The sequence below is a fragment of the Loxodonta africana genome, chromosome 4 (assembly GCF_030014295.1).
Source record: "Loxodonta africana isolate mLoxAfr1 chromosome 4, mLoxAfr1.hap2, whole genome shotgun sequence".
Classification (NCBI taxonomy): Eukaryota; Metazoa; Chordata; class Mammalia; order Proboscidea; family Elephantidae; genus Loxodonta; species Loxodonta africana.
In genome coordinates this window covers 54,383,700-54,399,119 of record NC_087345.1, presented here as the reverse complement: position 1 = coordinate 54,399,119, position 15,420 = coordinate 54,383,700, and the positions used below count along the sequence as shown (strand labels likewise).

Genomic DNA, 15,420 nt, shown 5'->3' with positions numbered 1-15,420 from the left:
ATTGATGCATCTTAGATGGCTACTTGCTAGCGTTAAAGACCCCAGACGCCACTCTCTAAAGTGGGATGCAGAATGTTTTCTGAATAGTTTTTATTATGCCAGTTGACTTAGATGTCCCCTGAAACCATGGTCCCCAAACCCCTGTCTCTGCTACGCTGGCCTCGAAGCATTCAGTTTATTCAGGAAACTTCATTGCTTTTGGTTTAGTCCAGTTGTGATGACCTCACCTGTATTGTGTGTTGTCTTTCCTGTCACCTAAAGTAGTTCTTATCTACTGTCTAACTAGTGAATACCTGTCTCCCACCCTCCCTCCCTCCCCCTTCTCATAACCATCAAAGAATATTTTCTTCTCTGTTTAACCTATTTCTTGAGTTCTTATAATAGTGGTCTTATACAGTATTTGTCCTTTTGCAACTGACTAATATCATTCAGCATAATGCCTTCCAGATTCCTCCATGTTATGAAATGTTTCACAGATTCATCACAAATTAAGGATTTTGATATGGGTCGATAATCTCGGATTATCCAAGTGGATCCAGTGTAATCTCAAGGGTCTATAATGACAGTAGGGTCAGAGTCACAGAAGGCAAAGTGATGATGGAAGCAGAGATGGGAGGGAGAAACGAAGAGAGCAAGAGAGAGGGAAGGAGGAAGATGCTATGCTCATATTTGAAGATGGCACCATGTGCCAAAGAATTCAGGTGGTCTCTAGATGCTAGAAAAGGCAAGGAAATGTATTCTGCCCGAGAGCCCCAAGAAGAAATGCCCTGCTTACTTCTTGACTTTTAGGACTTCTGACTTCCATAACTGCAAGATAATATATTAATATTGCCTTTAAGCCACTAAGTTTATAGTAATTTGGTACAGTAGCTATAGGAAACTAATACAGTAATTTTAAAACAGTATTAATTATGACACTGCATTACAGCTAGTGAAAATTTCAACCTAAAAGCTTTGGAAGTTGCCTTACAAATGTTTATCAAGCACATCTTTCCTTTCACATGGGATCCCCCCTTCACTACACCCACCAACTGGGGTCTCCATGTGGTCCGTGGCACCATCTAGTCTGCTTCTAAAGAACACATTCTAGAGATTCACTGAGGGAAAGAAAGCAGCCTCACTTCTTTTAAAAATGCAACAAAGCTAGCATTTTTAACTCCGGAGGAATTTGTAGTGATATCATTGATATTTTTACCAGTTCAGGCAATTGTATTGATACCAGAATAATGAAGGTGTTCATAGAATGGCGATTCAAAGCCAGGCCTGTGGGATCAGAATTTCTGAGTTCAAATTCTGCCTCTGCCACTTACCCACCTTACTTCTCAACACCTTAGTTTCCTTATCTATAAAATGACAATAGTGTAAGTATCTGCTTCATAAGATCCTTGTGAGCAACAATTGAAGTAATCTGTGTACAATTTCTTGGCACCGTTTCCATCACGTATGAATTCCATATATGATTGTTATCATATCACTAATGGAGATGACATCTTCATTTCTGACAGGTCCACCAGACTTTACTCCGTTGGATATGCTAACACCAACAACAGGTTTGGATTGTGAGGTATGACTGGGTAACTTCTTCCAGCTATTTGTCATTTCCTTTAGCTTCTGTATCACTATCCAAGCTTTACTGAGCTTCTTTTGGCGTGCTTGCTCGTCTATCTTTGCTGTGAGAAAAGTAATGTGCATTACGTTTTAGCAGTTATATTTTCTTAACTGATTCAGATGTTTCTTATAATTATATTCTTGCCACACTAAAAAAATAAATAAAATTCAAATGTGGTCTTAAGTGTGATTCTTTAATAAAGAGATATGTATTGTGGATTTGTCTGTAAGTCAAGCATTCAAAATAAAATTCATTAAACAGCTACTATATGCTGTGCAAGATGATAAAGATATATTGGAAAGCAAAAAAGGTAAGGTCTTTAGGCCTTTGAGCTAGTAATTGTCTTTCTTGGCTGACACTTGAGAATATATTTCCTTACTCCAAAGATGCTATTCTTTCTGATAAACCAAGTATTTATTCAACCAATATTCGTTTAGCATCTTTTCTGGCCAGGTACTATTCAGGCACCAGCAATAAAACAATGGAAAAAACAGGCAAAAAATCATGCTTTTGTGGCGTTTACATTCTGTTGGAAAATCTAGTGAGCAAAATAAATTATTACATTATATAAAATGTTAGATAGAAGGTGTTGTTATGAAAAACAAAACAAAACCATTTTCAATAAGATGGTTAGAAAGTCCTCAGTGATAAAGTGACTTTAGAGCAAAGACTTGAAAGAGTTTAGAGTGAACCATGGCAAGAGCTGGGGTAATAGTGTTGCAGGCAGAGGGAACAGCAAATGCAAAGGCCTTGAGGCAAGAATATACCAGACGTTGTTGTTATTAGGTGCCGTTGAGTCAGTTCCAACTCACAGAGACTCTATAGGACGGAGTAGAACTGTCCCATAGAGTTTCCAAGGAGTGGCTGGTGGATTTGAACTGCGAACCTTAGGGTTAGCAGCTGAGCTCTTAACTACTATGCCACCAGGGCTCCATATACCTGACATTGTAAAGGAATAATAAAGAGGCCAGTAAGTAAGTAAGAAGGAGCTGTGGTGGCACAGTGGTTAAGTGCTAGACTGCTAACCGAAAGGTTGGTTGCTTGAACCTACCAGCTGCTTTGTTGGGAGAAAGATGTGGCAGTCCGCTTCCATAAAGATTTACAGCCGTGGAAACCCTATGAAGCAGCTCTATTCTGTCCTATAGGGTCGCTATGAGTCAGAATTCGGCTCGACTACAATGGGTTAAGTAAGTGAGAAATAAAATAGTAGGAAATAAAGTACAGTATAAGGCCTTGTTGACCATTATAGATATGTGGCTTTGTTTTCCAAATGATACCAGAAGACACTTGATATTTTTGAGCAGGGGGGTTGCATGATCTGATTTATGTTTCAGAATCATTTCAACTGCTATATTGAGAATAGGATGTAAAGAGATAATAGAAACAGAAGGCTGTTGTTGGAAGCCAGGTATGCATATGTCTGTTCGTGACACTTCTATTAGACCCCTAGGGTACATACTGAGGAGTGGAATTGCTGGGTCATGTAGCAGCTCTAGTTTTTATGAGGAGCCACCAGACTGTTTTCCACAACTGCTGTACCATTTTGCATTCCCACCAACAATGGATAAGTGTTCCATTTTCTCTTTATCCCTTCCAATACTACTTATTTTCTGTTGTTGTTGTTATTTTTTTTTAATGTTTTATCTTAGCCATCCTAGTGGAAGTGAAATGGTATCTCGTTGTGGTTTTGATTTGCATTTCTCTGATGGCTAATGATGTTGAGCATATTTTCATGTATCTTTTGGCCATTTGAATATCCTCTTTCGTGAAGTGTCTGTTCATGTCATTTGTCCAGTTTTTGATTTGGTTATTTGTCTTGTTGTTAAGTTTTAGAAATTTTGTGTATATTTTAGATATTAGACCCTTATCAGGTGTATCATTCCCCAGTTTTTTTCACAGTCTTGTTAGTTGTCTCTTTACTCTTTTGATAAAGTCTTTTGATGAACATAAGTATTTAACTTTTATGAGGTTCTAGTTATCTATTTTGTTTTCTATTGCTCGTGCATTCATGGCCGTGCTTGATAATCTATCATTGAAAGAAGTTAGGTGCCAAAAATTTGCTCCTATATTTTATTCCAAGAACTTTATGGCTTTAGATTTAACATTTAGGTCCTTGATTCATTTTGAATTAGTTTTGGTATATGGCATGAGGTATGTGTCTTGTTTTATTTTTCTGCAAGTAATAATCCAGTTTTGCCAGCACCATTTGTTGAAGAGACTGCTCCTTTCCCATTGAATGTATTCGGCTCCGTTGTCAAAAATCAATTGACCATTGATGTTTGGATTTATTTCTGGATTTTCAATCAAAAGTCTTTTTGACCTTTCTATATAATTTTTTTTATATAATTAATTTGTAATGATGCTATCCAGATGCTATCAAACAGTAATTTCTCATATACATTTTTAATTAAATGTTTGGGTAGTATTATTTTACAGTTTTTTAAACTGGCATTAACAGAAGTTGTATTCATATACTAGCTGTATACAGCATAATATGAAATATTGGCTGCCACTATATAAGTTGGCTTGCAAAATGCAAATCTAGAGAATTTAGGACAAGACTTCATTTTGTTGACATGTTTACGTATATGGGAAATTCTGATATGAAATCACTGTTAAGGTAAAGCTTAAATTATGTCCATACTGAGTATTTTAGGGAGGTTACATCAACACAAAGTTGAAATGAGATTTTAATTCTTTATTTTAGAAAGGCTTTTGTAGTTAGGAAATGAACTATATGTAGTATGATTGTGAAGTTAAGAAATTAATTGAAAAATTAGTTGAAAATTGAAAATAAACTAATTTTTTTTTTTTTTTATTAACAGCCTCAACAATTTGATCCTGTTTATAATTGTAGCCAATATATTTGCCTTGATATGGAATGGAAATTGTACAACTGGTCACTTAATTGTCCAAAGGACATAGCAATGCCTGATTGTGGGTTCCGGGGAAGGCCTGTTCAAGTGAACAGTGATATCTGCTGTCCTGAGTGGGAATGTCCTTGTAAGTTTGTATTTCTTACTTTCATGGCAATGAGTTATTAATCAGCTATTTTTTTTTGGGGGGGGGACCTATCAGTTCATTAAGTTGCAATTCGTTGTTGAGCTTTCTTCTTTTGATTTATGATTTTGGCTCCAGTATGTATCTTTTAGAACTGCTTCTCTGTCAGACATAATGAGGCTAATTTAAAAGATTTTGTAAGAGAACAATTATTAAGAAAAAGACAAATAGTTAATAGACTAAATCTACTTTTTTTTTCTAGGTCGGTGTTCCATGTTGTCAGAACTGAGCATTATTACATTTGATGGAAACAATGCAGCATTATATAGTATGGCTTCTTATATCTTAGTAAGAATTCCTGGTGAAATTATAGTTGCTCATATTGAAAGATGTTCCATGAATCAGGTAGGTCATAATCCATTCCTTTTTTTTTTTTTTTTTATTGTTGTGATCCATAAGGTTTATTTATCTAATATTTCATTGTGTTTTAGGTGAAGCTTTACGTAGCAAATTAGGTTCCCATTTAACAATTTTTATACAAATTGTTCCATGACATTGGCTACATTTTTCACAATGTGTCAGCATTCTTATTATTTCCATTCTGCTTGTTTTGTTTCACTTAATTTAGTATTCTTAGCTTCTCGTCTTTGTTTTAGGGTAAATGTTGACCGTTTGACCTTATGTAGGTGATTATTTAAGGGAGCACAGTATTCACTGGTGATGCTGTTTATTTTATAAGCCAGTCTATTACTTGGCTGAAAGGTGACCATTGGGAATGGCTTCAGTTCCAAGTTCAAAGGGTATCTTAGAGTGGTAGTTTCAGAGGTTGCTTTAGTCTCTATCAGTTCAGTAAATCTGGCCTTCCTTAGGAATTTGAGTTTTATTTTACATTTTTGTCCCTTTCTGTCCGGGACCTTCTGTTGTGTCCCTGGTCAGAACAGTCGGTAGTGGTAACCCAGGCACCATTTAGTTCTTCTAGTCTCAGGTTAGATGAGGCTGTGGTTCATTTGGGCTATTAGTCCTGTAGACTAGTTTCTCCTTTTGAGTCTTTGGTCCTGTAGACTAGTTTCTTCTTTTGAGTCTTTGGTTTCCTTCATTATCTTTTGTTCCAGATAGGTAGATACCAATAATCTTATCTTAGATGGCCACTCACAAGCTTTTAAAACCTCAGACATTACTCACCAAACTAGGATGTAGAACATCATCATTATGAACTATATTATGCCAATTGACTGAGTTGTCCCATGAGACTATGGTCCCATGCCTTCAGACCCGGTAAACCAGTCCCTCAAGCTGTTTGATTATGTCTGGGAAGTATCTGTAACTCTGACCCCATGCAGTTTATTAAATATATGAATATATTTGCAGCACACATAAACATGTGCCTACACACATAAGTATGCCCACAGATACACCTGTATTTGCACACACTGGGTTTTTTGGGATACTCATATGTGCCTTCCTATACACATACATGCATACATACTTATCTATATAACCATACACATATTTTTTTGGTTGTTATTACCATTGTTGCAAAATTGTGTGTTATAGCATTTACCAACATTGTCTCTTATTTTTGGGTACTTCTTAGTGTCTTCATTTACCTTGGACAGGTTGTACAGACTTCACCCATATCGGGTATTGCCTTTCCCAGTATCAAAGATAACAAATGTCTACTATCTAGAAAGTGATTCCCCTCCCTTACCCTCCCATTCTTGGTAACCATCAAAGAATACTGCTTTCTGTGTGTATATGTATTTACTTTTTATAAAAGTGAGACCATACCATATTTGTCCTTTTGTGGTTGACTTATTTCACTCAGCATAATGTCCTCCAGATTCATCCATGTTATGTTTTGCAGACTCTTCATTGTTCTTTATAGTCGCTTAGTATTTCATTGTATGTATACACAATTTGCTTACCCATTCATCTGTTGACGGGCACTTAGGTTGTCTATCATCTTTTTGCAATTGTGAATAATGCTGTAATGAACATAGGTGTGCATGTGTCTATTTGTGTCACTGCTCTTATATCTCTAGAATATATACCTAAGAGTGGAATTGCTGGATCATAAGGTATTTATATTTCTAGCTTTTTGAGGAAGTGCCATACTGTTTTCCAAAGTGTTTGTACCATTTTACAATCCCACCAGCAATGTATAAGAGTTTGAATCCCTCCACAGCCTTGCCAGCATTTGTTGTTTTCTGGTTTTTTTGGTCAGTATCATTTTTGCAGGGATGAGATGGTATCTCATTGTGGTTTTAGTTTGATCTTTCTAATGGCTGTGAGTTAGAATTGACTAGATGGCAACAGAGTTTTTTTGGGGGGCAGAGGTTTAATGGCTGATGATTGCAAGCATCTTTTCATGTATTTGTTGGCTGCCTGAATGTCCTCTTTGGTGAAGTGTGTTTTTGTGTCTTTTGCTCATTTTTTGATTGGCTTGTTTGTCTTTTTGTTGTTGAAGTTTTCTGTATATTTCAGAGATGAGACCCTTGTCAGATACGTTGTTGCCAAAGATTTCTTCCTAGACTACAGACTCTCTTTTTACTCTCTTGGTAAAATGTCTTTTAATTTTTAGGAGGTCCCAGTTATCTAATCTATCTTCTTTCAGTCATGCATTTTTGGTTTTGTTTGGTAGACTATGTTTGCCAAAAAGTTAGGTCCCCTGGTTTAGATACTATGTTATCTTTCAGGAACTTTAAAGTTGTAGCTTTAACATTTAGGTCTTTGATCTATTTTGAGTTAATTTTTGCACATGGGATGAGAAATGGATCCAGCTTCATTTTTCTGCATATGGATATCCAGTCTTGCCAGTACCATTTGTTAAAGAGACTGTTTCTTCCCCATTGAATGGACTTTGACCCTTTGTCGAAGATCAGCTGCCCATAGATGGATGGATTTACTTATGGGTTCTCATTTCTATTCCATTGGTCTATATGTCTGTCATTGAATCAGTACCAGGCTGCTTTGATTGCTGTGGCTATACAGTCATGCATGGCATAATGTCTGTTTGGGCAACGTCCGATGGCATATATGTCCATAGTCCCATAAGGTAATAATAGAATCAAGAAATCCCAGTTGAGGAAGGAGATGCAGCAGACAGACTTTGTGAAGTATGGAGATCGGATCTGTCTCTCAGTAGCTCTCCAGGTCCTATGTCTGCCCCAGCCCTGGGGCAGCAGGAGGAGGGGCCCCCGCAATCATCTGCAGCTGTTTGTCCCACCACGCTTGCCTCAGGCAGGGACCACACAGATGCTGCTGGAGCTGCTGAGGGTGAAGTGTGTTTTCATGTTTTTTGCTCATTTTTCGATTGGATTGTTTGGGCATCCTGCATGTGGTGCCCAGGCCCAAGGTTGTGACTCCTCCTGTAGGGGTGGCCACCGAGTGGTCTGGGCTGTGGAGGTGGTGGGAAGAGGAACAGGAAAGGCATCCAGGGGAGGAGGTGGAGGAAGAAGCAGAGGAAGGGTGGATGAGGCTGGAAGAGCTTAAAGCCCATTGGAAGAGACAGGGAAAGCAGGCAGGGAGGAAGGAAAGGAAGGGAGCCAGTGGTGTGATGGGCTGGGAGGTGGCAAGCTGGATGGTAAGTATGAGGCAGCGGTAGGTAGGGGGCTGGGTGTGGCTCTCCAAGACTGAGTGGCAACCATGCAGGACTAGCAGCAACGGAGCCAAAGTTTTCACGCAGTTCCTTGTCATGGCGGCGGCGGTGCAGGTCCTGGGCCGCCTGGTGACCATCTTGCACACCTTTCTCCTGTATATAATATGGTGATCACGTAACATCCAAATCACATAATGTCCTATTTCACAGAATGTATCCTGGACATTAAGTGTATACCTGTATAGTATGTTTTGAGATCAGGAAATCTGCTACTTTGTTGTTCTTCAGTATTGCTTTAGCCATGTGATGCCTCTTTCCTTTCCATATATAGTTGGAGATTGGTTTCTCCATTTCATTGAAGAACGTTGTTTGGATTTGATCAGGATTGCATTATATCTATAGATTTCTTTAGATATTATTGACATTTTCAGTGTTAAGTCTTCCAATCCATGAACATGGAATGTTTTTCCACTTATGTAGATCTCTTTTAGTTTCTTACAGTAGTGTTTTATATTTTTCCATGTATAAGTCTCTTACATCCCTACCCAGAAACCCAGTGCCGTCATTCCTAGTTAGGTTTATTCCTAGGTATTTTATTCTTTTGTGGGCTATTGTAAATGTTCTTGATTTCATGATTTCCTTTTCAGAGTCCCCCTTGTTAGTTTAGGCGAACTCAACTGATTTTTGTGTATTGATCTCATACCCTGACACTTTGCTGAATCCTTCTATTAGTTCCAATAGCTTTCTGGTGGGTGCTCTGGAATTTTATATATATAGGATCATTTCATCAATAAGGATAGTTTTACTTCTTCCTTTCCAATTTGGGCACCATTTATTACCCATTCTTGCCTTTTTGCTTTAGCTAGAACTTCCAGTACAATATTGAATAAGAGTAGTAATAAAGGACATCCTTGTCTCATTCCTATCCTCAAGAGGAATGCTCTTAATCTTTCTCCATTGAGCCTAATGTTGGCTGTTGGTTTTGTGTATATGCCCTTAATTATACTGAGAAATTTCCCTTCTATTCCTGTTCACTGAGAGTTTTTATCAGGACAAGGTGTTGGATTTTGTCAAATGCCTTTTCTGTATCAATTGTGATGATCATGTGATTCTTTTCCTTTGTTTTATTTATGTGGTAAATATGTTGATTAATTTTCTAATGTTGAACCATCCTTGCATCCCTGGTGTGAATCTCACTTGATCATGATTTATTATTTTTTTGATATGCTGTTAAATTCTGTCGGCTAGAATTTTGTTGAGAATTTTTGCATCTGTATTCATGAGGGATATTTGTCTGTAATTTTCTTTGTTAGTGGTGTCTTTGACGGCACTGGGTTTTTTTGGGGTTGACTGGCTTTAGTATCAGAGTTATCCTAACTTCATACAATGAATTAGGGAGTATTCCTTCCTTTTAAATGTTCTGGAATAGTTTAAGTGAATTGCTGTCAGCTTTTCTCTGAATGTTTAGTAGAATTCCCCAGTAAAGCCATGTGGCTGGGCCTTTTTTATGTTGGGAGCTTTTTTTATGACATCTTTAATTTCTTCTTTTGTTATATGTCCATTCAAATTTTCTGCCTCTATTTGTGTTAGTTTAGGTAGGTGATATGTTTCTAGAAATTTGTCCATTTCTTCTAGGTTTTCAAATTTGTTGGAGTAAAAATTTTTTAATAATATTCTATTACGATTTTTTAAAATCTCAGTTGGTATCTTAGTCATCTAGTGCTGGTATAACAGATATACCACAAGTGGACAGCTTTAACAAAGAGAAGTTTATTCTCTCACAGTCCAATAGGCTAGAAGTCCGAATTCAGTGTGCCAACTCCAGGGGAAGGCTTTCTCTCTCTGTCAGCTGTGGAGGAAGGTCCTTGTCATCAGTCTTCCCTTGGTCTGGGAGCATCTCAGAGCAGGAGCCTCAGATCTAAAAGACACGCTTTGCTTCCAGTGCAGCTTTCTTGGTGGTATGGGGTTCCCACTCTCTGCTAGCTTCCCTTTCCTTTTATCTCTTAAGAGATAAAAGGTGGAGCAGGCCACACCCCAGGGAAACTCCCTTTATATTGAATCAGGGATATGACCTGGTAAGGGTGTTACAATCCCACCCTAATCCTCTTTAACATAAAATTATAATCACAAAATGGAGGACAACCACAGAATGTTAGGAATCATGGCCTAACCAAGTTGATACACACAGTTTTTGGGGGACAGAATTCAATCCATGACAGTTGGTTCTGTTATAATGTCACCCATTCCATTTCTTATTTTGGTTATTTGCATCCTCCTATTTTTTTCTTTGTCAATATATCAGGTGGTTTATCAATTTTATTGATCTTCTCAAAGAACCTATCTAGTCTTGCTGATTCTTTCTATTGTTTTTCTGTTTTCTATTTCATTTATTTCTGCTCTGGTCTTTATTAGGAAACCCTGGTGGTGTTGTGATTATGTGCTATGGCTGCTAACCAAAAGGTCTGCAGTTTGAATCTACCAGGTGCTCCTTGGAAACTCTATAGGGCAGTTCTACTCTGTCCTATAGGGTCGCTATGAGTCGGAATTGACTCAGTGGCAAAGGGTTTTGGATTTGGATCTTTATTATTTCCTTTTTTCTGGTGACTACAGACTTCTTTTGCTGCTTTTCCTACTTGTTCTGGTTAGAAGGTTAAGTTGTTTATTTTGGCCCTGCTTTTTTGATGTGTGCATGTATTGCTATAAATTCTCCACTGCTTTTGCTGTGTCCCAAAGGTTTTGGTATGTTGAGTTTTCATTCCCATTTGATTCTAAGATTTTTTTTTTTATTTCATTTTTAATTTCTTCTGTTACCCGATAGTTTTTAAGTAAGGTGTTATTCAGTTTCCGTGTGTTTACCTTTTTCCTTGTTCTTGATTTCTAGTTTTATAATGTTATGATCAGAGAAGATGTTTTGTATTATTTCAATGTTTTTGAATTTATTTAGGCTTGCTCTGTGACGTAATATACAGTCCATTCTGGAGAATGATCCATGTGCATTGGAGAAGAACGTGTACTAGTCTGTTGTTGGGTGCTGTGTTCTGTATATGTCTATGAGGTTGAATTGGTTAATTGTGCTATTTAGATCTTCTGTATCTTTGCTGAGTTTCTTTCTAGTTGTTCTGTCCATCATTGAAAGTAGTGTGTTAAAGTCTCCTGCTATTATTTTAGAACTGTGTATTTCTCTTTTCAATTGTGTTGGAGTTTGTTTTATGTATTTTGGAACTCTGTCATTGGGTATGTTAGTATTTATTATGATTATGTCCTCTTGGTGGATCAACCCTTTAATCATTATATAATGCCCTTCTTTGTCTCTTACGGTGGAGTTTGACTTAAAGTCTATTGTATTAGAGTCATGATCCATTCTTGTAGTCATTTCTTCATAAATCTTTACCTCAAGTATGTTGTAGCACCAGGAGTTCTTAGAATAGAAAAGGGCTCAGGAACTCACTGATATTGATCTGGTACTTAACCAAAAAATGTTTCATGTGAATGTACTTAGAGGTATATATTAACCAAAATAATGCTTTATAAAAGTCAAGTAATACATTTCTTTAATTTCTTTTTCCGTTTATATTGTTTTTCAGAATGGAAACTCATTGAAAAAGCTAGTGAATATTTGCAAAGTACTTATTAAACCCATTTTGTTTATTACTGAAATTATTTTTAAGTCCACAAAGTTTTAATTTTTATTTTTTTTAAACAAGGTCTCCTCTGGAAGGATCTCTGGACTTTGTTTTAAGAAGTTAAATCTGACAACATCTATATACAAAATACTTGTCAATCGTTTAGAAAGAAAGGTAAGAACACAAAGTTAAAAAAAAAGTTCAAGTCCTTGCATTAGATGAAAATAGTAAATTAAATTAACAATTATTTTCAATAAGAGGGAAAATTGGATATATCAATGGAATTCCACTGAGTCAGAATCGACTCAACGGCAATGGGTTTGGGTTTTGGACATCTAAGCATTGTTTTCATGGGCAGTCTAAAAATGTTTCTGAATATTGTATTTCTCCCTCTATAATGAGCCAATTGTTGCAAATGCTTCTTTGTGAGGTTAACTGTTATGTTAAGGCTATTTTGTTAGAGATGTTAAAGCCCTCTTGGATAATGTAAGTAGCCAAACTTCTTAGCCCCAGAGTTACCATTTGTGTTACAAATTAGGAAAAGTAGATATGATGTGAAAAAAGGGATCATAAAGCTGAAACAGGTAGTAGCTATGACTTTCAGGATAAAGGTCACTGAGAGAAGAACAGATTAAAGAAATAGTTTTAAAGTGTTAAAATACCATTAGTTTTTTGGTAAATAGTGGTAGCTAAAATAAGAAAAGAGGAAGAATATTTAACTTTATTGAGATAAATTGAAGAGGAGCAATGCATTATAAAAAATTTGAAAAGCAGCTATTTGGTTTTATAGGAAAAACTTGTATCCCCAGGAATATGTGCTTAATGAATAACAGTGAGTTAAGACCTGGATCCTTTACTCAGGTCTAAATGGTTCTTTCTAAAAGATAAGAAAAAAAAAAGGATAAATATTTTGCTCAAAATACGTGAGATATTATGTGATTTCTGAAAAGAATTCTGTTCGTTAGTACAGGTCCATGGATTTTAGACTGGAAGCAGTTTCACAGTGAGCCTAAAATATAATAAGGTATATAAGTAAAATTTGAAATATGTGAATAAGATACTTTTTTTGGATGATAGCATTAATATATACCCGTGATTCTAATGAGGTTGATACATTAGCAGGAAATAATATAGGTGGAAAATAAAAGGTTCAAACCTGATCAGTGCAATATTTTGAATGTTTGGGCTGCAGGGCTTATTGTATTCAGTTAATAACTAATTATTTAAATAATCATTTTTTTGATAGTTTACATGATAAAATGACACAGTTCCTGATCTCAGGTAACTTGTGGTTGTGTGAGAGGTTGCATAAATGTAAAGGAGGTGGAGTGATAGAGTTATGACCAAGATATCATGGAACCAGAGAGAAAGACCACTGGATGCACCTTATAGGAGGGTAGATAGGGCTTGTTGGAGGAGGTTGCACCTAAGATAAAGCTAAAAGAATGAGTAGAAATTAACCAGGCAGAGGAGAAGATAAAGGAGGCTTCAGGCTGAAGGCAGCAGTATAAGTGATATAAAGATAAGAAACTCAATGATTGGTAAAGAGTAACCTCGAAAAATTTACTGTTAGCTATAGCACATGGCTCCAATTCTTTGCCAGTATTTGAAGCATGGTTTTACCATGTATAGTCCTCAGACTTTCTATATTCGTATTACCAAGAGTACATGCTAAAACTGTAGAGCCCTAGACCCCAACCCAAACCTAGGAATCATAATTGCTGGGAATCTTAATCTTTAATAAGCTTGGCAGGTATTTATTATGAATATTATATTTAAACAAACACTGATTTAGAAGGTCAAAGAAAGAGAGAACCCAGATTAAAGAAAACATCCTGAAAAGAACTTTATTAAGTTCTTTTAGAGTAATGGTGTAACCAACCATATATGGAGGGAAACAGACATAAAAGCATACATAATATAAAACAAAGTTAAGTTTAGAAGAGAACAAAAGGCAAGTGGGTTAGAACAAATATGAAATATAGGAAGGAATAGCAATGGAATAATGAAAAGAGCTTAGAAGTAAAGAGAAGTTTTGGCAACAGCAAAGATATAAATTAAAATATCAAAATAGTTTCTATGAATTCAGAAAGAAATGGAAAAAATCTGGATTTTTAATTTTATGAGCATATACTTAAAAACAAATTTTTTCTAAAAGGTGTATTTGTGCTATTTTAGATAGAAGTGGATTCTGTTGTTGTGCCTCTGCCCTTTGCAAGTCATGAACTGTTCATAGAGGATTCTGGTACAATGTATGTGATTACTACTCCAGCTGGACTCATCATAAAGTGGGCTCATCTGACAGGAATCATAGACATTCATTTTGGCTCCCGGTTTAACTTGTCATCACACACAGAAGGGCTTTGCGGTGAGCACTGCTCTACAAATCTCAATTTCTTCTAACATTTCTTTCCCCTCTTGTATTACACCCTTTTGACTCCTGCGGTCCCACTTTTCAGATTTAAGATGTGATAGTAACTTTCAGTCCCTTATGTGAACATTGAGGAAAGGAGTAACTTTCAATAAACAGGTTTAAGAAGCAAACAATAGCATTTCAAATTGAATATTTTATGGCAATATACGCTTATATCTATTAATATGGAGATTGTTTGTATTCCCACTAGCTCATCTCCCCCCACTCCCCGTCAATTATTTATTTATTTTTTAAATTGTGCTTGAAATGCTGGTTTACAGATCAAATTAGTTTCTCATTATCCTACTAGTTCATCTTTATTAAGCATTAACAAAGTATCAGGCCATTATCTTTCATATTCTACCTCATTAATTTTAACAATAAGTCTAGTAAGTAGGTACTCATGTTATCTCAATTTACATGTGATAAAAATAAGATATAGAAAGGTTAAGGGCTTACAAAACTGTTTCTTCCTTTTTTTTTTAAGTTTGAAATCAGGGAAAATGTGTTTAAGTTTCCTTGAAGGTTAGATGCAGAAAGCACAATATTCTGAATCTATTTTCCCTTTTTATTGTGAACTGTAAAGCCTAGATGTACCTCTATATCTAGTTTCATATATTAATATTTTACATAGATATATAAAGATTTATAAGCCAAAAGTAACAAATTAGCAATATCTCTAGGTATATAACAAGACAAAAATACTGGCTCTAGTGTCTGCTAGAAAGCTGAACATGAGCTGTCCAATTTTACAGCTCTGTGCTCTTAAGTGAACATCATTTTCCTCATCTTAAAATGGGGACAGTTGTATCTACATTAAAATGGTTATTAGGATTAAATGAGAAAGTAAAACACTTAACATGTTGCTTAATATACAGAGTCAGGGTTAGTTCAGTACAATGTATCTATTTTAGCTCACTAAATATTAATTGGACATAAACCCATTGCTGTCAAGTCGATTCCAACTCATAGCAACCCAATAGGACAGAGTAGAGCTGCCCCATGGAGTGTTCAAGGAGCAGCAGGTAGATTCAAACTGCTGACCTTTTGGTTAGCAGCCAAGCTCTTAACCGCTGTGTTTCAACAAATGAAATTTGGAAGACAGCCACCTGGCTAACAGACTGGAAAGGATCCCTATTTGTGCCTATTTCAAAGAAAGGTGATCCAACTGAATGTG

General features: G+C 36.3%; 1 protein-coding gene across 1 annotated transcript in view; it reads left to right on the top strand.

Annotated features, from left to right (window-relative positions):
- Window positions 1-15,420, top strand: part of OTOGL (otogelin like) — a 191,098-nt gene that overhangs the window by 135,788 nt on the left and 39,890 nt on the right. Inside the window, exons 37-42 of the mRNA XM_064285124.1 lie at window positions 1,506-1,564; window positions 4,435-4,612; window positions 4,872-5,014; window positions 11,792-11,815; window positions 11,912-12,004; window positions 14,009-14,198. Coding sequence (XP_064141194.1) covers window positions 1,506-1,564; window positions 4,435-4,612; window positions 4,872-5,014; window positions 11,792-11,815; window positions 11,912-12,004; window positions 14,009-14,198 — 687 coding nt within the window. The remainder of the gene's footprint in view (window positions 1-1,505; window positions 1,565-4,434; window positions 4,613-4,871; window positions 5,015-11,791; window positions 11,816-11,911; window positions 12,005-14,008; window positions 14,199-15,420) is intronic.